Raw genomic sequence first — 25,621 nt, forward strand, 5'->3', positions numbered from 1 at the left:
TTAGCCAGTAATCAAATAATAGTCAATACATCAGTAGAATATAGAAATAATCATTATTTAGAGCCAGTAATGCTACAGTACTTCTAATTCTCTGATTGGTAGATAGCTCTTCCATATTGTCCCAAGGAGTAATCATTGCAGTAGTCAATTGATTGGATAATCTTTGATAGATTAAGTGATTATAAATTAGTCCTTAGCTGCATAATGAAGCTTATTATTTTTTATCTCCTAATTGGTATATACTTCATCTGTCTGCATTTCACAGCTCTCCTCAGATTTGCTAAACGAAAGGAGACGTAATTAATTAGTCGATTAATCAAATAATAGTTTAGTTAATTGCTCCTAGAAATAATTTAGTTGGAGCCCTAAATTCCATAATAAAGAAGTTTGTTGTTTCTAGTTACCTGATTTGTATAAACTTCATCTGTGTCTGCATTTCCCAATTTTTTCTCAAATTTGCTTAACCAGAAGAGGCATAATAATTAATCGATTAATCGAATAATAGTTGAGTTCATTTTTGTATAAATAATTGAATTACAGCCCTAAATGCCATAATAAAGACAATTGTTGTTTCTAATTCCATGATTTGTATATATTTAATCTGTGTCTGCATTTCCCAATTTTTTCCTCCTCAAATTTGCTAAACTAAAAGAGTCATAATTATTTAGTCAATTAAACGAATCAATGTTGAGTTTATTCTTGTAGAAATAATTTAGTTGCTGGACTAAATGCTATAAATGAAGAGGTTTGTTGTCTTTTGATTCCTTGATTGGTGGTTCTGGTATAGAGCCTGTCATGTTCCCTGATTTTCTCCTCAGATTTGCAGAACCAAGCCATAATAATTGCAATAGTCACTTAATTGATTGTCAATAAATTAATTGATTACAGAAATAATTGTTAGCCACACCCCTGTATGCCATAATGAAGAGTTTTTTTATTATTTTAAAGTTCCTTAATAGTAGCTACTGTCTCCGAATTTTCTCCTCAAATTTGCTAAACCAATGAATTCATTTTGTTCATTAATCGATAATAGTTGATAGTTGCTTGTAGAATTAATTGTTGGTTGCAGTCTTAAATGCTGTAACGAAGAGGTTTGTTAAGTTTGACTCCCTGATTGGTAACTGCTTCATCCCTCTGCATTTTCTTCAGATTTGCCAAAATCGAGATCAGCGCCTCCAAGCCTATCATTCCATTCCGTGAGACAGTCATCCGACCACCCAAAGTGGACATGGTGAATGAGGAACTGGGCCGGCAGCAGAAGGTGGCAGTTATCCACCAGGCCAAAGATGAGCAGTCAAAGTACCCTGAGGGAGTCCAGGTGGATTCTACTGGCCTGGTCACCCTCACAACTCCAAACAAAATGGCCACAGTTGGAATTCGGGCCATTCCGCTTCCAGAGGAAGTGACCAGGCTGCTGGAGGGGAACTCTGAGCTGATCCGGACGATGGAGCAGTTCAGTCTGTTTGCTCGAGAAGGAAAGACCCTGGAGATCAGCCAGAAGACGCTGGAGGAGATCCAGGGCTTCAGGTCTAAGCTAGAGGGTCTCCTGCAGGGTCGCAAGTGGAGGAACGCCGTGGAGCGGATTTGGGCTTTCGGGCCGCGCCGCTGTGGGCCAAATATTCTCCTGAACAATGTGGAAGGATACAAGAGGCCATCAGTGTGGCAGTGCTTGGAGCGAGAGAAGGAGAAATCAGAGGCCGTCATGCTTCGAGACTTTGACAACAGCATCGTTAGTGGTTTCCAGCTAGCTACGCTTTCTGGCCCGATGTGCGAGGAGCCTCTGATGGGCGTCTGCTTCTCAGTGGAGAGCTGGGAGATTAAGTTTTCCTCTCAATTAACCCAACAGGACTCTGTGGAGGAGGACTCTGTTTCCCAGCAGGCTTTGGAGGCAGACAACAGTGCGAGTGGTAGGGCTGCACAATCTATCATTTTGTTAATTGTTTTCACAAATCTTTACTTTTTTTTTTTTTTTACCAAGTGCTCTGTGCATTTTGACTAGCCTCAGGATATTTACAGTTGAGAGAGGAACAAAGGCAGGAATGAAAAATGTAGGTGTAGATGGGACTGATAATACGTTTGTAGTTGAATTTGTAAATGAAAAAATAAAAAAGTTAATGAATTACTAAATTAACTAGAGAGACAAATTTCTTGAACGAACTTTAGGTTCCTGGTTGTTGCTATGTTGTACTATGAGAATTATTTTTAAAAAAGCACAAGCGGCCTATTCCAGTATAGGCTCTACAGTCGAGCAAAGTTTGACCATAGACCAGTAATAAGAAAAAAAACAAAGAACAGTAAGATGGCTTTTTCAAGCTAACTTAATAAGCTATTTTCTGCAAGTGTTGATGAATAAAGACTTTTGCACAGTCCAGAATCAAAATGCATTTTTTTGGTCAAAGTTGTACATGCATGTCAGAAGTTTGTTTCTGTGAAGAGCAGTATTTTAGAGTATATTTAGTACCAAGCGTATTGCAGTCACAGTATGTGGAATTGCAATCACGGTATGCTATTTTGTCCATACCATGCAGCCCCAGCAAGTGGAGAATCTGAACTTGGAGGAGCGAATGCAGTAGAAGACACTCCGTCATCTGGAAGCAGTCAGAGCAGACGGAAAGGAGACACAACTGACTGCTATGGACCGTTCTCTGGTCAGCTCATCGCAGCCATGAAGGAAGCCTGCAGATATGCCTTCCAGGCCAAACCACAGCGGCTGATGGCTGCCATGTACACCTGCGAGATAATGGCCACTGCTGATGTCTTAGGTAAGCAGAAGGCATGGTCAATAAGTTAACTGATTTTTGAAGAAAATTTTTAGGGAATCAGTTTTTTAAGCAATGGTCACACCATATTTCTCCAACAGTTTAGTCCTGCTTGTTCACACTGAAGTTATAAGGAGCATTTCAGCCCAGACTTCTTTTTCAATAAGGAACAATACAGAGCAAGCAAAACAGAGCTCATTTACATGTGTCATTCTTAAAGGGATAGTAACTAAAACTTGTTTTTATACAGTGAAACTTTCATGCAACTAGTTACATGCTGTGAGTTGTCTACAACATAATTTCCTTACAACTTGCAATTCAAAAGGAAGTTGCATGCAACTTATTCCATTGCTCCGCTAGTTATCCAGTTATTTTTTAATAGCTTGTACTTTTTGATACAACAAATTGTTCTTGATATAAAGTCATCCGTAAGATGCAATGTTTATATTATTGTCTTTGGAAATGTTTTCAGTTTTTTTTCTATCTATATAGCGGTCATGGGATCTTTACTATGTATTTGAGTAATTAATCTGTTGTGTGAGAGTTAAACCTTGGAAAATTAATGTTTAAGTAGCCTATGACTTTAATGAAAATTCCTCATTCTGTCCTGGAAGTGCTGCAAGTTCACTGTGGAGAGTGTCTCAGATTTTCACTCTTTGGATCCCAAATAAATCTTAACTCTGTGTAAAATTAGAACACCAAGAGAGGAGAAAATGAATCTCACTATGTAGATACAATAACAGCAGATTAACAAAGAAGAATAAATGGTGAAACAAGCAGCCGTTCAGACAGCTGTTAGCGTTAGCTGTCTAGCAGTTAGCTTTGAGAAACTCCTTTTGGCTCAGAAAAACTGACAAAATGAAAAACTACCAACCTTGAGTCCATTAAAGCCGGCAGCCTTCTTTTTAATTGGCTAATAAACCATCTTTTGTTTTATTTTCTTGGTTAAAAGTTGTTTGACGTGATCACATAATGTGTTATCAGGGTTTTTTTGGCTGTTTTATGTTTTCTGTCATGTCCCTAATAACACATCATTAGCAACATGCGCACATTAATGTGTTTCATATTAACAAAGTATAATATGCTTACTTACTTACTTAAATATGAGCAAAACAGTCCATTTTTACAGCCCTGTCAAAACCTAAAATTGGCATTTCATTGAATTGCTAACCTGTATATTTTCTTTCCAAATTGAAATGCTGAAAATACCTAAACAGTGATTTCAATGAGTGTGTTTACATGCGCTTAATATTCTGATTACTGCAGAAAATTAGATTTTGTCAGTAATCTGATCAGTGCGTTTACATGCACTTCAGTAATCAGATAATGTGAAACTCCAGGTGTACATGAGTCAGACAGTAATCAGATTTCTGCTTTGCAGCCAGCCAATAAACTCACAGAAGAAGACGTGACCTAAACGTAACGTAAATGTGCAAACTGAGAAATCTGAAAGAAATCAGAGTAAGAGTTTACATGCACTGAGAAATCTGATTACTGAGCTAAAATCCAGCTCTCTTTATCAGTTTTCTTAATTGAATTTCTAGATTGTACTCCGATCTAAGAAATCAGTGTGCTGTTTACATGACCATTTGAATAATCAGATAACTGCAGAAAACTGATTATGATCAGATTATTAAGTGCATGTAAATGCACTCAGTGTGTGAATATTGGCACCTGAACAGTTAACAGAGTGCTTGTGTACTCATTTTGTTAATTTTTTGTCCAGTGCAAAACTAAAGAAATGAGTCTTTTAGCTGATCAGCTACATTTGGCGTAAAGGGGGAAATGTGTAAATGTGATTTTGTGCTGAACTTTTCCTTTAAAGATTTTCAAGCCCCTCTAAGCCACCCTTCATAACCAGGCTTCCAGGCTACTTTTAGGCAAAAAATGCTTGTACCACACACAAAGGAAATAGTTTTCCCTGTTCCATAATTGGAAGCTGCTGTGGGGCAGTCATGTTTCGAGGAGGTGATGTCATAGCACCGGGTCCTCGAACAAAAGCCGGATTGTCTGGTGAACATGCCTGAGTGAAAAAGGAGCCAGCTGAAGGAGTAAAGGGATCCTGCTCCAGGAGGACCCTGGGAGAAAACGTCAGCCTCTCCAGGCTGGGAGAGAGTGGATGAATAATTCAACAAGGGGTGCAGATTATTTTCCTCTCTATCCCTCCTCATCTGCAAAAATATTCTGAATCCATATATGACCCTGTCAGCTTTTGTTTCAGTAAACGCAACGTGTTCAGAAAAGCAGTTGTTAATTTATATTTAATCTTATTTTATTTTCTTTGTCCAGAGGTAGATATTCTCAGTGGTTTTTGTCTCTGCACCTACAAATCCAGGAATGCAGAGTTATTATTGTCAGATTTGTCACTTGGATTATTGATCTTGACCGCTTCATGCTTATTTGGGCAGTTTAGCCGTAAAAGAATTTACACAGTTTCCCTTCTTACCCCACATGTAGTCCATCAGCCAAGTCATGTTTGAGTTCTTAAATTTGCTTTTTCGGTTTTACACTGGACACTGCTAGTTCCCCAGTGTTGCCACAGCCATCCGTAGTCAGTGGTAGCATTGTGTAATAGATAGCTTAGAACTAACTAATGGGTTGAAAAATCCAAATTTCATGTCCAAACACAGAACTGTCCGTAACCTGGTCAAGTACCTGTGTCCGTTTTCCCTCGCCCAAGTAGGTGGCGTTCTTTTTCGCTTATGTGGTCACATAACATCTCTCGTAAACCTGTTGTTAACAGTAAACACAAACAGCAGCAAGTTCTGATTACCTGTTTTTTTTGTTGTTGTTGTTGTTTAAATGCTGCTGTGACGCTGACCCTTCTTTATCAAAGTTGCATAAAAAAGAGCAGATTTTAAGGCCTTGAATGAACTGCTCTGCATCTGATTCATGAAGCTTTCAGACAGAATGGAAACGAGCACAGATTTGAATTCAAATGGTGAATCAGCTTCTGTGCGTGAAATCAAGCGCCAGCCTACCAGCACCTCCTTTGTATGAAGCACAGTGTGGGCACTGCTCCCCCTACTGACCAGACTTTATAGTGTTAAAATTACAATGACTGGAAAGAATAAAATGTGAAAAAAGGAAAAGAATGATGGGACTGTGTATTATAATTATTTTTCTAAAACAACATATTTAAATGCTTTATTATTGCATGAGATTCTTCTGCACTAGCTGTGTTTTGTATTGTTTATTTTGTGGTCTGAAACAAAATCACAGAGTAGTATGTGTTTAATAGAACATGGACGGGTTGCAGCATTTGTTTATACCAATGTGCATGTAAAATACAGTTATTAAATATAGCTATACTAAATAATAATTAATACTTAATAATAGTGAAGCTCAAATCAAGCTTTGTTTTCAGGTTGTTAAATTATTGTTGATGAAATTTGTGTGCATACATTTAATGATTAGATTTGACTGTGCACAATTGATAAATAAGGGCTGTTATGCAGTCATTCTGTGACGATTATGTTTGACCAATCAGTGATCTGCACTGTTTCTCGCTCCATTCATACATTCTGGCGAGAATGAGAGGGGTAACTGAATTCAGCAGGGATACTCAGGTTTGGCACGGTTCACTTGGCAGTGGAAAAACAACAAAAAGTATAATCGCGGATTTGTAACAGTATTGTGCTGCACTGCCCGCTGCAAAGATCTCATGTAGAATATTATCACATTTGGGGTAAAGAGGGGAAACAGTATTAATTGGGCTGAACTATCGCTTTAATATTTTTCGCACTGTAACAAATTATTCTGTGGGCTTGTGTGCCACAGGCCCACAGTGCGATGGGTCTAAAGGATGGAAGGGGGTGGAAGATGAGGGCACGGAGCAATTGCATTGATAGCCCCCCCACCACCCCCCGTCTCTCACTCACTCTCACTCTCTCTGTCTGTCAGCAGCTTTTAATGTTAAAGCTAAACACTTTTGGCACACTTTAGTCTCTGGGGCCAGTGTGTGAGACACAGACAGCGTCCAGCTCTTCCCTGGTCACTTCCACATATTCTTTCAGCACAGCTGATGTCTAAAAGTGTGTGAGAGTGTGTGTAAATGTGTGTGTGTGTGGGGACATGTTAGGTGGTGTGTGTTTATGAAAGGAAGAGGATGTCCGGGAGAGAACACGCAAAAGAATCCCTTTCTGAGTCTGATATGGTGTTCGTAGTGCATGTGTCTGTGTTTCTGGTTGCAGATGGCCGGATTAGCCAAACAGCAGTGTGCAAAACTTTAAGCACCCCTGGTCAAAGTACATTTTTATTATTATTTTTTTTTAATAGGTTAACACATTTTCTACAAAGAAAACACTTCTGCACATTTTAATGCAACATTGCTGATTATTTGCTGAATTTAACATATTGGGAAAAATAACATAAAATGTGCCCTGTGCAAAAGTTATAGCATGTTTTATATTTTATGTTTATATATTTGTATATATGTATTATTTTCACTTACAAAATCAAAAAACATGTGGTTTGAACTTTCGCATATAGATTATATAGGCTGCAGCCTAGGGGGCATCGCACACACCGATGATGACTCAATAATCCAATCATAATCGGATTTCTGCAGTTATCTGATTATTCAAATGGTCATGTAAACAGTGCACTCTGATTTCTTAGATTGGAGTAAGGTCTAGAAATCCGATTAAGAAATCCAATAAAGAGAGCTGGATTTTAGCTCAGGAATCAGATTTCTCAGCGCATTTAAACTCTTACCCTGATTTCTTTTGGATTTCTCAGTCTGCACATGTGCAAAAACAAGTGGTGGAACCGGAAATAAACAAGCAGCGATGCAGCAAGACACAGCAAAACACTTTTAGAGTGATACTGAAACCAACTGCATGCTTGACAAAATAAAGGATTTAAATATTCTTCATCTTCTAGATGATGCATGTTCATATTTAAAGTGGTAAAGTGGTGCAGTTTTACATTACTTTTACTTCATGTCTTATTCTGTGAGTTTATTGGCTGGTTTCAAAGCAGAAATCTGACTACTGCCTGATGCATGTAGACATGCCCAAGAGCATGTTGGTCGGATTACTGACAAAATCTGATTTTTTCTCTGAGTTATTAAGCATTATAATGTTATGCATTATTAAGCGCACTCATTGTAGGGAAAACATTACAGTAGTGGTGGTGGGTACGACCTGTATTTTACAAATACATTCCCTGAATGGGTAAGCAGTACAGATTAAGAAGATAAATATCTTTATGGAAAGGTAAATATTAAGTTAATGAGTGAGTCCTCTGCGTTCTCATTTGTAAACATCACCACTACTGCACTATTTTGCTATGATGACTTTTGCTGTGTTGAATCTGGAAGTGATAAAAGTTTGTTTTGCCTCAAAGTGTGTCGAGTTGTTCAGCATCTCTAATAGACTTGATTATGTAGTTTCTGACACTGACTCACTGTTATCTATAAACATGAACTAAAGATGGCTACTACTGTTTATAGCCTTGCTAATGTACTTTTGTCCATGTTTATAGTTCCCAGTGTGTCATTCAGTGTCAGAATCCACAAAAGCAGGTCTGTTAGAGATTACTGAACTCCACATGCTTTAGGGCAAGTGTATGATGATTTCGTCTTGCTGTTAGCGCAGTGCTAATTGTTGGGATATAAACTTTCATTACTTGTTAGCTAATATAGCTGACTATATTTTGGGTGTGAAAGGAAATAAAATGAAAGTAAATAGTTTTTTGGCAGAACTGCTGCTTTAAGAGTGATAATCTTGCTGACCTCATATTACAGAGATGTGTGTATTTGTTTAGGTCGTGTGTATGGCGTTCTCTCTAAACGCGAGGGCCGTGTTCTGAATGAAGAGATGAAGGAGGGAACGGACATGTTCATCATCCGAGCCGTGCTGCCTGTAGCCGAAAGCTTTGGGTTCGCAGATGAGATGAGGAAGAGGACAAGCGGCCTGGCCAGTCCACAGCTGGTCTTCAGCCACTGGGAGGTAAGAGGAGAGGGAGGGGGAATTCAGATAAAGTGGAATGAGTGGTTGAAGAAATATAGAAAAAGAGGGAATGAAATAATTACCTCCTGAAAGGATTGAATTGAATAATTTATACTTTAAGGGTCTGTATGTGAATCCACACTTCAGTTCCTCACACTTATAACTACATACTTACACATTAGTCTCATAGTAGATACTGAATAATACTTCAGTACTTCATATTAAGAACCAATAAATAAATGCAATTGAAGCAAAGATTGAAAAGAATGATGAGATGGGGAGGAGCCTGGTAAAATTGATGTACACAGTCTGTCCAAAAGTATCCAGACAGCCCTTTTAATGAGTGAGTTCAGCTACTTCAAGGTCACTCATTGTTGATACAGCTTGTATAAGCCACACATGAGCTTGTTGTCACCAGGCCTGATGCCAAGCGTGGGCTAGAGGGGTATGAAGCCTCCCAGCACTGGGCTGTGGAGCAGTGGAACTTTGTTCTCTGGAGTGATGGAGTTCCATCCAATACCTTTGGGATGAGTTGAAATGATCCAGAGCTGATCATCCAACATCAGTACCTGACCTCACTCATGCTCAATCAAATCCTCACATCAATGTTCAACATCAAGTGTAAAGCATTCCCAGAAGAGTAGAGGCTGTTACTGTAGCAAAGAGGGACAAGCTCACTATTAATATCCTTGATTTCAGAATGAACAAAATTAATAAATCAGTGAATGGTTTGATTGAATGGTTGACCACATGGTTTATTGATACACACATAGGTTGTAGAATAAGCAAAGGATAAGAAGGGATTGTAGAATGCTCAACAGACATTTCACTTTGATAATCAAATATAAAAAGTATTGATTATTATTACTGCTAGTAATTACTGCTTATTTATTTTTTGTATATATTGTGTGAATTATTTTCAGTTGCTTATTTATGTTTTATAATTAAGCTTAATTTGAATTAAAAACCATAGATAACCTAACCAAAAATACAGCTGCCATGTACGAATAGTTTACATATCATAATTTATGGAACAGTAGAAATGGTCTGAAATTACTTGGGGATTTTATTTTATTATATATTTTTTTTTTGGCATTTTCCTAGCAAGTTGCTGTCTTGTAAATATAAGGTTTTTTTCACATCAGCAGATAACATGCTAATCTGGGGGATCTCGTCCAATCTGGCAACTCTGAACATGGTTTGATCTGTGAGTGATGAGTATTGCAGGAGTGCTGAGAATGTATCATCTTTTTATCCAACATCTTAACAATGAAAAATTTTCATTTTGATCAAATGTCAGTGAATGAAGGAGTGACCATGTATCAGATTGTTTGCAAGAAACTGCTAGCTGAAGCAGTGTTTAAGCGGTGTACAGAAGCATGTGATGAGTAAGGTAAATGTATTGGTTATTTGAATGACTTTAGAGTTTTTTAACATTTTAGTCAGAGAGTTTTATTGATTATTGCATAAATGAATCAGTGAGTCAGACGGATCATCACTCACCACGTCTCAGCCTGTCTGTGAGACTTCAGTGTTGATTCTTTCTCCACCATGCTCCCCTGCTGGCTGGAACTCCACAGTCTTTCACCTCACGCTCCGCATTGATCGTTACTCACCATGCAGGCCAGACGCAGAGCAGCAGGACTTTACAGCCTTCAGCTATTGACCCCAGTGCAATCCTCTGACCACGCAGGGCTGTTAGAATACCAATACAGACCAGCCGTCTGTAGATCCGATTAAATTGATCGCATGTGTTGCTGATTTAGCAAAAAGAAAAACAATCTGCCTTTAAAAATCATGTAGGTGGTAAACTTGCCAGCGGTGGTGAAGATGTAGTGGTGGTGGACAGATTTTGGTCTACTTGAGTCAAATATTAACAGCAAAGGATCCAGCAGTTCAAGAAATACAACACAGATCGGCACAGAGCAAGGATGAAGAAGTCATTCATTGGAAAAGACAAGTATTCTTGGAACAGTTGAAGGTAAAATAGGAAAAGGACAGCCAACAATAAGATGGATGGAGACAATCAGAGGAGTCATAAACAAGAAGAAACATTGTTCTGGAAAAACACTATCCAAATGAGTTGGAATCAACTTGATGCCACATAGTAATAAAAATTAAGTGGTAAACAAAGTGTGAACATGCATGTATGTGTGTAACCTGCTGTACTACAGTCTGTCAGAATGGCCTTGTGGATCATATGAACATTCTAAAGCATTGTAGAAAGCCTTTTAAATAAAAAATAGAACTCAAACTCATACTGCCAAGATATGGTCACTGTTCCAAGTCCAGAATGTTTGGTCCGATTGGGAATGGTGGAGCCCTATTAACCACTTGGGATAATATAGCATCCACTAAACCAAACCTTAGCAATCACTTGGTGTTCCACTGCAACCACCTGGCAACACCCTAGCAACCTTCTAGCATCAGCAAAGCAACCTCCTTGGGTGCCAGAGTAGCCATCTAATAACACCCTAGCAACCCCTTAGCGAAACCCTTGCAATCACCTGGAGCTCCACTGCAGATACCTGGCAACACCCTGGCAACCGCCTAGTAACAGCGTGGCATTCATCTTGGGTACCAGAGCAACCATCTAACATCACCCTAGCTATCACCAAAGATACCATACCAACCACCTAGCATCACCTTGATAACCACCTCGAATAACGTAGCTACCAACTAGCAACAACTTAGCAAACATCTTGGGTATCATTGCAACCACCTAGCAACATCCTAAAAACTACCAAAGATACCATAGAAACCACCTAGCAACACCCTAGCAACCACCAGAGATACCATAGAAGCCACCTAGCATCACCTTAGCTGCCACCTGGAATACCATAGCTACCAACTAGCAACAACTTAGCAACCACCTTGGGTTCCATTGCAACCACCTTGCAAACCCCTAGAAACTACCAGAGATACCGTAGCAACCACCTAGCAACACTTCAGCGATCACCAGAAATTCCATAGTAACCCTCTAGCATCACCTTAGCAACCACCTGGACTTCCATAGCACCACCTGGAAACACCCTAGCAACCACCAGAGATACCATAGCAATCACTTAGCAAAACCTTAGCCATCACTTGGAGCTCCATCGCAACCACCTGGAAGCACCCTGGCAACCTCCTAGCAACCTCTTAGCAACATCGTAGCAACCATCTTGGGTACCAGACAAGATACCATAGCAACCACCTTGCATCATCTTGGCAACCACCGGAATACCATAGCTAACAACTAGCAACAACTTGGCAAACATCTTGAATACAATTGTAACCACCTAGCAACACCCTAGAAACTACCAGAGACACTGTAGCAACCACCTAGCAACACCCTAGCAACCACCTGGACTACCATAGCACCGCCTGGCGACACCCTAGCAACTTAGTTCTATCTTTTTCCAGGAAACTATTTTGGAATTTTTGAAAGGCTTTGCATGTTATGGTTTGTTTAGTCCATTTTATTGCTTGAAACAATATAATATGAAATCTAGGGTTACACAGTCATCAAAATAGTCATAATAATGATTACTAATATAGTGAAGACCGTTGCTGATTAATTATTGCAGCTGTAGTGATGCGTGACAGGAGGAATCTCCTCTTTCAGGGATTTTCCTATTCAGTCACACAGCATTTCACACAAACTCACTGTAGGTCAGTAGTCCAGAAACTCTCCATGGTCATTAGACTCTGTTCCACTGTGTGATTCTGCTTGTTGGCCAGGTGGAAAATCATTCACTGCTTCGCTGCACAGCCCCATGGGAAAATACGAGTTCTACTGTGTATTTGAGCAGAACACAGATATAATCCATATGCTCTGTGGGTTCTGTATCTCAGCAGAGAACAGTAAGGTTAAACTGTAACAGAAGCAAATAGATGACCATTATGAGACGTTTTCAGGGATATTTTACCCCTTTTTTGTTATTTTTATATAAGAGATGTTATAGTTTTACAGCACAATAGTAGAAAATAGAAATTCCCATAGTGCTTTTTTTTTTCCCCTAAAATTCCCAAACGGGTTCTTTCTGAGTGTTTGAGACTGGTCAGGGCCGAGCACTCTGCTGGGCTTTACTGCTGAGCTGGACATGCTGAGCCTTTGTGTCTTCATAATAGGAGCGAATTGGGCTGATTTTCAGGCTCTATACATCCATTATGAGACTCAACACACACACAGCTACCAGAATTTTCTTACGCCCAGACCTGGATCAGTGACAGAATTAAGTAAATATATGTAAAGTATGGTTAAAAAGTGGACGTGGGTGAATTTTTTTCTTGTTATTAGTTACTGTTGGGTACAGTTATATAGTTATTAAAGAGTCCATATCATAGTAGTATATAGTTTGATGTACTACATAAGCACTGTTAACGTTTTAAAACATACATTAATTCTCCTGTCCATGTGGTCTGCATATGGATACTAAGTTGTAAAAATAGCCATTTTGAATTCAGTGTTTTTGTGATGTCACAAACACCGATGCATTTGTGTAAATACATACATACATTAAAGAATGTTTTTTGCAGCCTGTTTTGCTCATGTTTACCAGGGGTGCCAACATTTTTACAGCAGTTTAGCTCCACCCACTCACACTGAGTTATAAGGAGAGTTTCAGCCAAGGCTGCTTCAATACAGAACAGTGAATTAAAACAAAGTATTTACATGTATCAGTCTTAAAGGGACAGGCTGTTTGATTCTAAAGGGGTTACAACGAGGTTAGAAAAAGATGTACAAATGAACTATGACCATTTTTGGTACACTGACACACACGTCATAAATGGATCACAGGCTACAAAAGTAAAATACGGGTAAAAGGCATTTATGGGCTTTTTAATAGTTATCAGTATTTTTGATATACATTTGGCTTACATTACATAATTATTCAAATGTTAAAATTTAAAAATAATTTAAATTTAAAAATAATGTTAAAATAATTACATAACAAATAACATTTACATTTGATTTACATTCTGTGTTGACATGTTTGAGGCTGTGTGTGACAAAAACATGGAAAAATGTCATCTAGTAAAATATCTCCTACTTACAAACGCATGGTGTAGATTGAACATTTACAGTCTGCACTTTCCACAATTTCTCTACCTGTTTCAATCAGTGAGTATGTTTACATGCACTCAATAAGCCAATCATAATGAGATTTCTGCAGTTATCTGATTATTCAAATGATTATGTAAACAGCACACTCTGATTTCTTAGATCGGAATACAATCTAGAAATTCAATTAAGAAAACCTATAAAGAGAGCTGGATTTTAGCTCAGTAATCAGATTTCTCAGTGCATGTAAACTCTTACTCTGATTTCTTTCAGATTTCTCAGTCTGTGCATGTGTGAAAACAGACCGCGGTACTGAGATAAGCAAGCAGCGTTGCTGTGAGATGGCAGCAAAACCCTTTTTAGTGACGCTGAAACCAAGTACATGCTTGATGAAATGAAGGATTTAAATATTCTTCATTTTCTAGATGATGTTTGTTCGTATTTTTAGGTAAAGTGGTGCGATGTTTTAAAAAAAAAAATCTGCAGCATGAAGTTTGAGTTTTACATTACGTTTATGTCACGTCTTCTTCAGTGAGTTTATTGGCTGGTTGCAAAGCAGAAATCTGATTACTGTCTGACTCATGTACACCTGGAATTTCCTCATTATCTGATTACTCAAGTGCATGTAAACGCATTGAACGGATAACTGACAAAATCTGATTTTCTGCAGTTATCGGATTACTAAGTGCATGTAAAAACACTCAATGATGTGTAAAAATGATCAAATACAGTGTAAACAGAGGCATTTCAAGCTGCATAGGTCACAGTGGACCAATAGGAGGATTTTTTTTAAAGTTTAAGCATATATTTAAGCTGGTTCTGGACTAAAGGAAGAGATTTATTGACTTTATATCTTACTCCAACACCAGCTTTAATCTGTGGCCTTGCACTTGGACCACACTCCATGCATGTGTGGCTGTAGGTGTGGAAGTGGTTGAGTGTGTGAGATTATGTGGTTGATTTGGTTTGTTTTTATTTTTACACCTCCTGTTAATGGTTTAGGGGCCTTCTTTTGAATTTTTTGCCATAAGTTCTGTGCTAGTGCTTTGGGTATATTTAGCTTCATATTCAAGTGTCTTCCTTGGTATGAAGAGCAGGATTTGTCTTAATAAGGATTTGACAGTTTTTTTTTTCCAAATACTGTTAAAAGCACACACTAAAACTCTTTTGGTCCAAAGGTGGTTTAGACATCTGAAAGGTTTGAGTGCTGATGAGCTCTGACATCACAGCAAAGGGGAGAAAATCGGCAGCCTTTGGCTTTGTTCCCAAGCTAGCGCTGTCACTTATATTTAAATGTGTGATAATGTCTAGTTAAAGCTTCAGAATGGTACGTTATTTTAAACCGACAGATTACACATTATCATTTATATTAAAATATTCTGGAAAGCGTGGTGTCCCCAGAGGCAGGACGGTCAGTGTGCAGGTCTTAGGCTGTAGGCTGTATACTAAGCTCCATCTGAAGGTCATGACCATGCGGGGGGGTGGAAGTGAGCTTTCAGCAATTAGACATTTTCAGATCTCAGGGTGTGTGTGGGGGGGTGATTTAGAGCATCAAAGCACAGAGACGCCACATGTGCCCGGCTTTAGTCTGACGGCTGTCTGGCCTCTCTCAGCACCCGGGCTGGAAACTGTAGAGAGCGCTGTGGCCATATGGTGTTAGAGTCATACTGGGTAACGGGTCATTCTGTCTGGTCTCAGATACACACACACACACACAGGTTTGTCTCAGGATGTGTAGTCATTCATATGTCCCGTTTGAAATATATATATATATGTGTGTCCCATATATTTTAGTATGCCCGTTGCTATATGTAATATGTCTCATTAGAATCATGTCTACATTCTGTCCATTTTATCAGCTCCACTGACCATATAGGAGCACTTTGTAGTTCTGCAGTTACAGACTGTACAGGCTGTTTCTCTGCATAATTTGTTGCCCTGTTCTTCAATGGCAGGACCCCTACAGAGCATGTATTATTTGGGTGGTGGGTCATTCTCAGCACTGCAGTGACACTGACATGGTGGTGGTGTGTTAGTGTGTGTTGTGCTGGTATGAGTGGATCAGACACAGCAGTGCTGCTGGAGTATTTAAACGCCTCATTGTCACTGCTGGACTGAGAACCAGACACATCCAGCCAGTGCCGTCCTGTGGGCAGCGTCCTGTGACCACTAATGAAGGACTAGAGGATGACCAACACAAACTGTGCAGCAGCAGATGAGCTATCATCTCTGACTTTACATCTACAAGGTGGATCAGCAAGGCAGGAGTGTCTAATAGAGTGGACAGTGAGTGGACAGTGTTTAAAACTTTTGGAGCACTGCTGTGTCTGATATACTTGTACCAGTGCAACACACATATACAGTACCTATGTATAAGTACCTGTATACTTATATATATTCATGTCCTTTTAGGTGTCATGGTTATAGTTAAAGGTATTAAATAGCTTTAGTCTTTTAATTAAAATACCAAAACATAGAGCTTTTGTTTTACACATTTTTCACACACTTATACACCTGCAAACATACTTGCGCTCGATATTACGCCCCCGCCCCCCCCCCACCACGACCTCCATGCCCATCTCCACCCCCACCTGTGGCCTGTATGGGCAGAGTCTTTGTCATAAAGCAGAAATGATGATGTGTGACTGTGTGACTGTGGGGGCTTCATGCCTGACAGACTGAGTGGAGTAAGTGTAATTGGGTCTGCTATTGTCTTGTACTTTTGGGGTCAAATCTTTGGGTCAAGGGTTCACCACGGGGTGTCTGTGAGCAAGTATAGTGAGAGGTCATTTCAGGTAACCATCACTAAAGTTTAGCCTGTCTGCCTTTATGGTGATTAAGCGTAAGCAAAAAAAGATTCAGTTTAGCAAAAATCTAATTTACAGCTTCCCCTCTTTACCCTAAATGTAGGTGATAAGCCAAGACATATTTGGTTTCTAAAGTTTGCACTGGGGGCTAACGTAGCTGACAAGTAATGGATGGCCTAAGATTAGTATGGTGCTAATGTAACATATAGGAAAAGAAAAAAAGTAAAACCTGGGTGTTGTAGTCCTGGTGACCTCTGGTTCCTGTCACCACCACTGTGAACAATGCTGACTCGGTAAATTTCTCTAGAATGGAGCATTTCACACCAAACCACTCTGACTCTGTTTACATCCCGACGATTGAATTCCACAGAAAATTTGCAGAAATGGTTCCCCTTAAGACTCATTTTATATTTTGTGTTTTATTACTTTCTGATATGTTAAGCTTGTCAAATAAATAGACAATGTAAACTAATAGCTGCAAAGAAATGTCATATTTAAGCATCTTCTCTGTAGAAGATGGCTTAATGTATTTTTACTTAGAAAAACAATGAAATATGATTTTATTAGAGGGTTTTTTTGTTTTTTCATACAGCTCTAAGTTCCAGTGCAAAACTAAAGAAGCAAACTTCAGACACCAAACATGTCTTAGCATTGTTGACTACATTTGGGTAAGCAGTGGAAGCTACTTAGATGGTATTTTTTGGCCCAACTTTTCAAAAAACTGTTGCTTTAAAGTTTTTTGTCTTCATAGCTGAACAGTAATGAGGCCACATTCTGCAGTGAGTGCCAGTCCTTATTGCATTTGCTTCTGGTGTGAGCCACACACACAGAGCTCTGTGACACACACAAGACTCAAATTGTCTGACTTGGTGCTCACAGAGTGTGTGTGGGTGGGTGGGTGAAGGTAATGTAATTCTTTGTTTAATTCAAACCTTACGCTGCTGTGTTTGTGGCCTGCTGGAGTTTGGATGGTTTAAATGTCTCCTCTGTGATTCAGAATAAATACAGATATATGATGTTTATAAATGAATTCCATCAGTAGTACCCGTGATTCAATGTAATGAAGTATTGAACCAGATATTTGAAAATACCTACAAATAATACTGAGTTTACTTGAGGAGAGGGCAGGAAATGGTAACACAAACACACTGACATAAAAAATCTCTGCTTATTGTATTAATAGTAGTTGTATTTATTCTAATTCTTTTTCTGAGTAAATAAATACTGCCAGGTGCCTAAAAACATTTGCACACTACAGTGTGTGTGTGTGTGTGTGTGTGTGTGTGTGTAAAAATATGTGTGTTTCCTCCCCAGCAACCGTTGCTAAGAATGATCGCATTTGTGGGCGGAGCATGAGTCAGTTCATAAACAAACAGTTCTGTCAGATATCAAATGTATAATTCTGCTGTTCTGGCTTGTGCATTGTTAAAAAAAAGTGGTAAATGATGTAAATTGTAGCTCATCAGAAGTAAAGCTCTGTATAAACTGTTGTGTTTAAGCGGACGGGTTGCCAGTATGGAAAAATATTCCCCATAAACTCTCACTCTGGTAGATGCCCAATGTCTATAAATGTTATGGAATGGAGAACATGTGTGTGATGGAAGGATGTAGGGAATTATTGATTGGGGGATTTTGGGGCCACCCGTGTGTGTGTGTGTGTGTGTGTGTGTGTGTGTGTGTGTGTGTGTGTGTGTGTGTGTGTCTGCTGAAGCCATCAGACTGAAACTGTTCAGTGTGTGTGAGCTGCAGCAGGAAAAAGAGTGAATTATAACCAGCTTGAGTCTTATAAAGTCAATCCCTCAACTTCTTTATTTTACTTTTCAGCTACTCTCACTCTCTCTCTATATATATATCTGTCTGTCTGTCTATCTATTTGTCTTTCTATCTATAGATAGATTAAATATTAAATTAGATATAAAATATTCGTAAGGAAAATAAGTGAAAAATACAAGATTTTTCAAAACTGGAGTTGAAACCCCTAACAACCACCTGGAAGACCTGGTAGACACCAAAACTGCCCCCTTCAGATAAACAGCACTTAAAGCTTTCATCTTTGAGAGAGAGGAGAAAATCAAGCTGCTTCAGATCTGAAAACATCCACAGGTGTTTCTGTCCATCCTTCCACTGTGAGAAGACAACTCAGCGCTATGGGTCTGAAAGGATGTGTAGCTGTCAAGAAGAACCTCACTGAGAAAAGGAGACAGACACATCAAATAAAGAAGCTGAACAATGGACTGACCACCCCAGAGTCCAGACCTCAACATCACTGTATGTGTTTGATTTCTTCAGAAAATGATCAACCAACTTCTAAGACTGAATTTTGGAGGTGTGTCTGCAGATTTCTTTGAGAAACTGAAAGTGAGTCTCCTGAAAAGAATGGAAGCTGGAATAAAGGTCAAAAGTGACACACTGAACACTCAAACAGCTGATATTAGATTTAGTTGTTGAGGCTTCTGTGTAAATTTCTGTTTTGATGCCATGTGCAAAAGTTTGAGCACCCCTGGTCAAATTGAATATTGTGTTTATTTTCAAAGTGACAGTATGTCAACACTGCCTCTTTATTTACTGAGTTCAACATACTGGGGAAAAAATGAAATATAAGATGTCCCATATCTTTTGCACAGGCCAGAGTTTATGTTTTTCTAAAAGTTAAATTTAGCAAATAAACAATAACTAATTAAAAACGAATTAAAATGTGTGCTAGGGGATGTTAACTTATCAGCAAAACATGGAGTTTACCCACAGGCGCCTAAACTTTAGCACAGTACAGTGTATCTGTATATTCTCTCTCTGTATTGTATATGTGACAGCTGTAGAGGTGACTGGTCGTATGATGCTACACCATTAGCGAAGAGGCTAACTCTTGGTGCTGTCGTGTCACAGAGAGCGTTCAGACTGTGTGTGTGTGTGTGTGTGTGTGTGTGTGGCAGAGACAGATGTCATCGTCAGGGCCTGAATGTGAGTGTAAGGCTTTCCCTGCTGCGCTGTGAGGCCATTAGACCCACAAGCCAGAGCACCGCAGTCAGCTTCAGTCTGCCAGCCGTCCTCCTCCCCGACACACACACAAACACACACACACACAATGTCTGTGGACGTCCACCAGCAGCTCAGGTCAGCTCATCTAATTGTGTGTGAGGCAGCAGGGTGAGGATGTGTGTCTCCGTAGTGACACTGGACCGTTATGTGATCATGATACACAGTCAGTGGCACTCAGCGTTACCCTGCACACACACACGCCCCATGCTGTCACACACTGCGACAGATGAGTCCTCATTAAAAACTTCTGTCTGCTTTGGTTCTCATTCATCAGCCATCACTCCACCGCTATTATGTAATAATTAGAGTGCTGAGTGGAGACGGATCAGCAATAATGAAGCTCAGGCGACTCTTCAGAGCTCTTCACCCTAACAGTTTTTCTTTTTAACAGCGATGGGCTCGTTCATCACCTCGTTTGAGCTTGAAACTCTAAGGTTGTGTGTGCATTTTTAGTAGGGGTGTAAATAATTGTTTGGGCTTTTAAAGTAGGGATGGACTGAAATTAAATTTCTAGGCTGATTAGAAACAGCTGAAAATGAAAAAGTTCAATACTATAATCCATATATGAAGTACACTGACCGTAAAAGCATAAAAACTTACGAACCATTGAATAATAAGTGATCGACATTTGGTATAAAAGAAAAGTTGGACAGATTGCATTTTTTTTCATTCTTTTCAATTCTAATGTCAAATGCACCCACACAATTTAGTAGGCTATTTTAGGTTGAAGCTCTGTTCTCTGGGTGTAAATTAGACTGTTTTTGGTTGAGACTTTAGTCTTTGGGAGTTAATCTGGCTGTTTTTTTGGTTGAGGCTATATCCCCTTAGTGTAGATTGGGTTGTGTGTGTAGACCCTGTTCTCTTATTGCATATTCGGCCATGTTTGATTGATGCTCTTTTCTCTGGGAGTAAATCAGGCCATTTTTGGTTGTGGCTCTATTTTCTGGAGGTAAATAGGGCCATGTTTGGTTACGGCTTTTTACTCTGGGTTATTTTACTCTTGTGTTGAGGTTCTTCTGTCTGGGTATAAATTGAGGCCGTTTTTGGCTGAGACTCTTTTCTCTGGGTTTAAATTTGGTTGTTTTTTGTTGTGATTCTATTCTTTAGGTGTAAATTTTGCGATTTTTGGTTGTGACTCTGTTCTCTAAGTGTAGAGTTCAGGGCTCTGTTCTCTGAGTGTTAACTGGGCCATTTTTGGTTGAGGTTCCATTTTCTGGATGTGTATTGGGCCATTTTTGGTTGAGGCTTTATTTTCTGAATGGAAATTGGGTCATTTTTTAGTTGAAGCTCTATTTTCTGGACAGACATTGGGCCATTTTTGCTTAAGGCTTTTTGCTCTGGGTGTAAATCAAGCAGTTTTTTGAGTTGATGTTCTGTTCTCTGGGTGTAGATTGGGCTGTTTACATAAGACAACATGAGACTAAGCTGGCGAGCCTTTGTGAGTTTTGGAAATTGAAAACTGTCAGTCAGTACAGCTCTGTTTAACTAAAACTATTGTATCGTCAACAAAATGTTCAGTTCGGTCGAGCCCTAATATACACTGGGCTGTTGATTGAGGCCCTGTTCTTTGGGTGTGAAATGGGCCGTTTTTTGATTGTGGTTCTATTCTCTGGATATGAATTGGGCCGTTGGTGGCCATCTGTCCCGCAGTAACAGAGCTCAGGGGGCCTCTCTGAAGGCCAGGTGCAGGGCCTCCACTCGACTGGTACAGTAATTGTACCCCTGGACTATTGTTAGAATATGAGATCATTGTGTGTGTGAGTGTGTGTAGCTGCAATCATTGCGTCATGTTCTGAGCACCTGCTGCTAGTGTGTGTGTGTGTGTGTGTGTGTGTGTGTGTGTGTGTGTGTGTGTGTGTGTGAGAGTGAGACAGCGTTCTCTATAATGAGTGTTCTGTTAGACTGGCGTTCCTTATTCATAACTACGACATTCAGAGACTGAAGCTGAGTAATAAATTATATACCTTTCAGTACAACTGCACAAGGCCCAGGGACCAAGTTCAAAACTATATTTTTAGAAATTCTTAATTAGAAAACGTTTTAAAATAAATTTAAAACAGGTACAAGAATATGATGTGATCTTTTTATATCTGCCACAGTCTATACAATGTATTTTTTGTTTCACATCTTTTATAGCAGTATAATTTTACAGTATAATTCCAGAAAATGTCAGGTGACACGAACTACACATTAGTTAAACAATAATATTGAACATTTTTATGAACTAGTCTTTGTACTTGGACACCCATTTAAACCTTTGTCCTTGAAGTCAAATTTATGGATACATTTTATGTCAAATAAAAGATTATAATATTATATCGGCATTGCACCATGAAGGTTACTTGGGGTCTTATTTATGATGCAGTACGCTGCCCACTCTTTCTTAAAAGCATGTCAGAATAAAAGCCCTTTGTTATCGGTTGCACCACATGACATTTGAGGAAATAGGAGTTTATGGAATAGCTTTCAATTAGCTTTTCATTAGTTTTTCAGTAGTTTGCATTATTTTGCAACATGTTATGATTTTTTGGCACAAAATCAGGCCAAATTATTTTAATTAGACTGTCATATAACAAAATAATCTTTCTTAATAGTTATCCTAATCTGTATGCATGGTTGGACAGTCGCACCACATGACGTTAATTTTTTCATAGGATAATAATGGACATAAAAAATGCACATTAAATTCACCCACAACTCTACAGCTGTATACCTGATTACAAAAGCTTACTTCATCATTGTGTCTCCAGTATCTGTACTGATTTGTGTGTCTTTAAACGGTGAAACAGCCCGTACCTCTATTTGAGTTCATTTAGAATGAAATATTCCACTTTCTTCTCCATTATTTTTTCTTGAACTGTGGGCAGTTACAGTTTCATTTCATTCTGGCACAGCTTAGAAGCAATCTTGGTTTTTAATGTGTGTTTTCCAACCCAGCAAGTTAAAACTTAGATTAGTTTTCTGGTGTAGTTTCACTTCTGCGCCAGCTCATCTCTAAAAGTAGGAGTCGTAAATTTTGAAGTGCCTTCCAAATTCCGTCTAATCATCGGCATGTGTGTTTGTCTTTCTCTCAGGTAATCTCCAGCGATCCATTCTGGGTCCCCACCACAGAAGAAGAGTATCTGCACTTCGGAGAAAAGGCCGATTCAGCCAATCAGGCGCTGAAGTACATGAATGCTGTTCGGAAGCGCAAAGGACTCTACGTGGAGGAGAAGATTGTGGAACATGCAGAGAAACAGCGAACTCTTAGCAAGAACAAATAAACTGCGTACTCGTTCATCCACTCATTCTTTCATTCCTCTCCTCTAGAGTGTGTCCATAGACACTCATTTCAGTCCAACTTCACTCTGAGTTCCAGATAATTATCTGCTAAATACAAAGGCACATTTAGTGATACACAAAATGAAAATTCTTGGCCAAAACTGAGATTTAAGATGCACTGAGCCAAAAAAACAAAACCAAAAGAAAGGTTTTTTAAGTTGGCTTTATTAATTATTCTGTACGGGTTGCAGTTTTCAAGCTAGAACCATGAAACTTTGCCAGATCATAGAGCCTTTACAGGAACAGAGGGCTTTTGGTTTCGATGACGTGGGGATTTCATACAATATTTGTTGAAGGAAAGGAAGGCCAAAATTCAAATTTTACTACCACAAATAACGTCACAAAGGACTCTCGCACTGACCCAAACAGACATTACATACTTACTGGCACCCATATATACATACGCACCCAATACATTTTAGCAGCTACCTGGGAAACCATAGCAATGGCCTAGCAACACCCTAGCAACCACCTGGAATACCATAGCAGTGGCCTAGCAACACCCTAGCAACCGCCTGGGATACCACAGCAATGGCCCAGCAACACCTTAGCAACCACCTGGAATACCATAGCAATGGCCTAGCAACACCTTAGCAACCACCTGGAATACCATAGCAATGGCCTAGCAACACCTTAGCAACGACCTGGGATACCATAGCAATGGCCTAGCAACACCTTATTAACAGCAATGGCATAAATAAACTTACTATAATTATCACTGTTGTGCCACATAATGCAACATCTTACACAACAAAGACTGGTTGATCATTCAAGCCAATGAATTATTAGACCTGAGTCTACAGAGGGGAGGGTGTCAGTCCTGTTCTTGAAATGATTTGTTAAGCGTTAGATTTTGACACGTTGTTGTAGAATCTTTAGTTTTTTTTTTTGTTTTTTTTTTTAATTTTTCGGTAAACAACCAAAAGTGCTTTCAGCCATTTTCAATCGAAATGTCTCGGTGGCTGAAGTTTCTGTGCATTCCTGTCTGCAATATGCCTAATATTAATCCATTTTGTCCCATCAGCTGATGTTATAATTATTAGAATTGGTGTAGAAATTATAAATCTGCTGTAATTTACAAAGAAGGTTTGTTGGGAATAATTTCTCGGACAGCTCTGGAATCATTTCTCTTTAGCAATGTAGTAAATAGATGATTAGTTAAGCTCAGGGGGATGTTGGACTGAACTGAGTTTTTGGCTGTTTTCTTTTATTTAAGTGTTTTTTTTTTTATAAATGGCCTCTGCGCTAATGTTTTGAGTGGTGACGATTGCTGAGTGATTTTTCTCTTTATCCTTCCTTGAGTTAGCCCAGTTTCATCTTCATCTGGATCTGGGTTTCATCTTCTGGTTTACTCTGCACTGTATTAAAAAGCCTCCCAAATGACCAGAGACACTTGCATAATTTACTAGCCCTTCCCTCTTGAAATAGAGTTTGCTGTGCAGCGGCTCAGAAAGGACCTCTCCCTTCACTCCCCAGTGGATTCCAAGATGCAAACCATTAGGATCTCAGTTTAAATTTTTGTGGGGGGTGGGTTGGTACTTTATAACAAGTAAAACGCAGCACATATATATTATGATATTTGGAAATTAGAAGGGTTTTAATTATTTTTGTGAGTCTAAGATCGCATAAGCAAGTCTGCAGCTTGCTTCTTCTCCACTGTGTGCTGCTTTGAGATTTTTTTTTTTCCTCACTGAATTCGCTATAATCAGAATAGAAACCAACCGGAGGAAAACAGGTGAAGCCAACTGCTATAATTTAGGTTTGAATCCCAGCTGTGCCCTATGCAGTCCGTTAATAGAAGAGTGTTTTTGGCACAAAAATCAAACCTAAACAGTTTCCCCCACATGTTTGGAGCTTGGTTTTGCACTGGAGCTATGAGGCTAATATCGCTAACAAGTAATGAAAGCTTATGTACACCAATTAGCATCATGCCTAAATAATCATCCACCCGCCTTAAGCTATGTGCAGTATCCCTAAATAGACTTGATTATGTGGTTTCTGACACTTTATGACACAATGTTATGTATAAATATGAGCTACAGTACAGACAAAATTCAGGTTTCAATATTGCTGCTGCTGTTTTTAGCTGTGCTAAGAGGTACTTTAGTAAAATTTTTATAGATAACAACATGGTGTTAGAAATTTACACAGTCTCTGTAATGATTTAGTCATGATGCTAATTGGTGGGGTATAGACTTCCATTTTTTGTTAGCTCCATTAGCCTGTTAGCTCCAGTACAAACACAAACAGACACCAAATAATGCTGGATCAGCTGCTTCTGCTTAAGAAGGGTGAACTTCATGTTTGTTTGAAGAATCACTTTAAGGAAACAGTGGGCTGGAGTTCTGAAGATATTCAGCCTTTCAGATGAGAAATTGTGCCACACTTTGGACAAAAACTGATGAATGATTTGGGTGAAAAGAAGGGAAAAATCTATTTCCTTCATACAAGATCTCAAATAAACAAATCAATCTGATGCTGTTGAGTTTGTGTATTAGAAGTTCCTGTGTAATTACTAACACACTTCTTGGCTGTTTTGGGGTGAAATCTGGGTTTAGTTATGATGCTGAAGCACTCTTTGTCCTTTTTTCCTTCTGTCTGAAAGTAGAATCTGCGATGTTCATATTCGTCTTTCAGCAGCTCTGGGGTTCCTAATATGGAAAGACAAACATTATGCATGGAGGAGCAAAATTACAG

At 39.1% G+C, this 25,621-nt stretch overlaps 1 protein-coding gene across 3 annotated transcripts in view; it reads left to right on the plus strand.

Annotated features, from left to right (window-relative positions):
- efl1 (elongation factor like GTPase 1) overlaps positions 1-23,443 on the plus strand; it is a 158,847-nt gene extending 135,404 nt beyond the window's left edge. For all 3 annotated transcript variants that reach the window (XM_036586612.1, XM_036586614.1, XM_036586613.1), the window contains 4 exons: positions 1,150-1,907; positions 2,529-2,762; positions 8,529-8,713; positions 22,678-23,443. In XM_036586612.1, coding sequence (XP_036442505.1) covers positions 1,150-1,907; positions 2,529-2,762; positions 8,529-8,713; positions 22,678-22,866 — 1,366 coding nt within the window. In that variant the 3' untranslated portion in view covers positions 22,867-23,443. The remainder of the gene's footprint in view (positions 1-1,149; positions 1,908-2,528; positions 2,763-8,528; positions 8,714-22,677) is intronic.
- Positions 23,444-25,621: the final 2,178 nt, after the last annotated feature.

The sequence above is a fragment of the Colossoma macropomum genome, unplaced genomic scaffold, assembly GCF_904425465.1.
Source record: "Colossoma macropomum unplaced genomic scaffold, Colossoma_macropomum, whole genome shotgun sequence".
Taxonomy (NCBI): domain Eukaryota; kingdom Metazoa; phylum Chordata; class Actinopteri; order Characiformes; family Serrasalmidae; genus Colossoma; species Colossoma macropomum.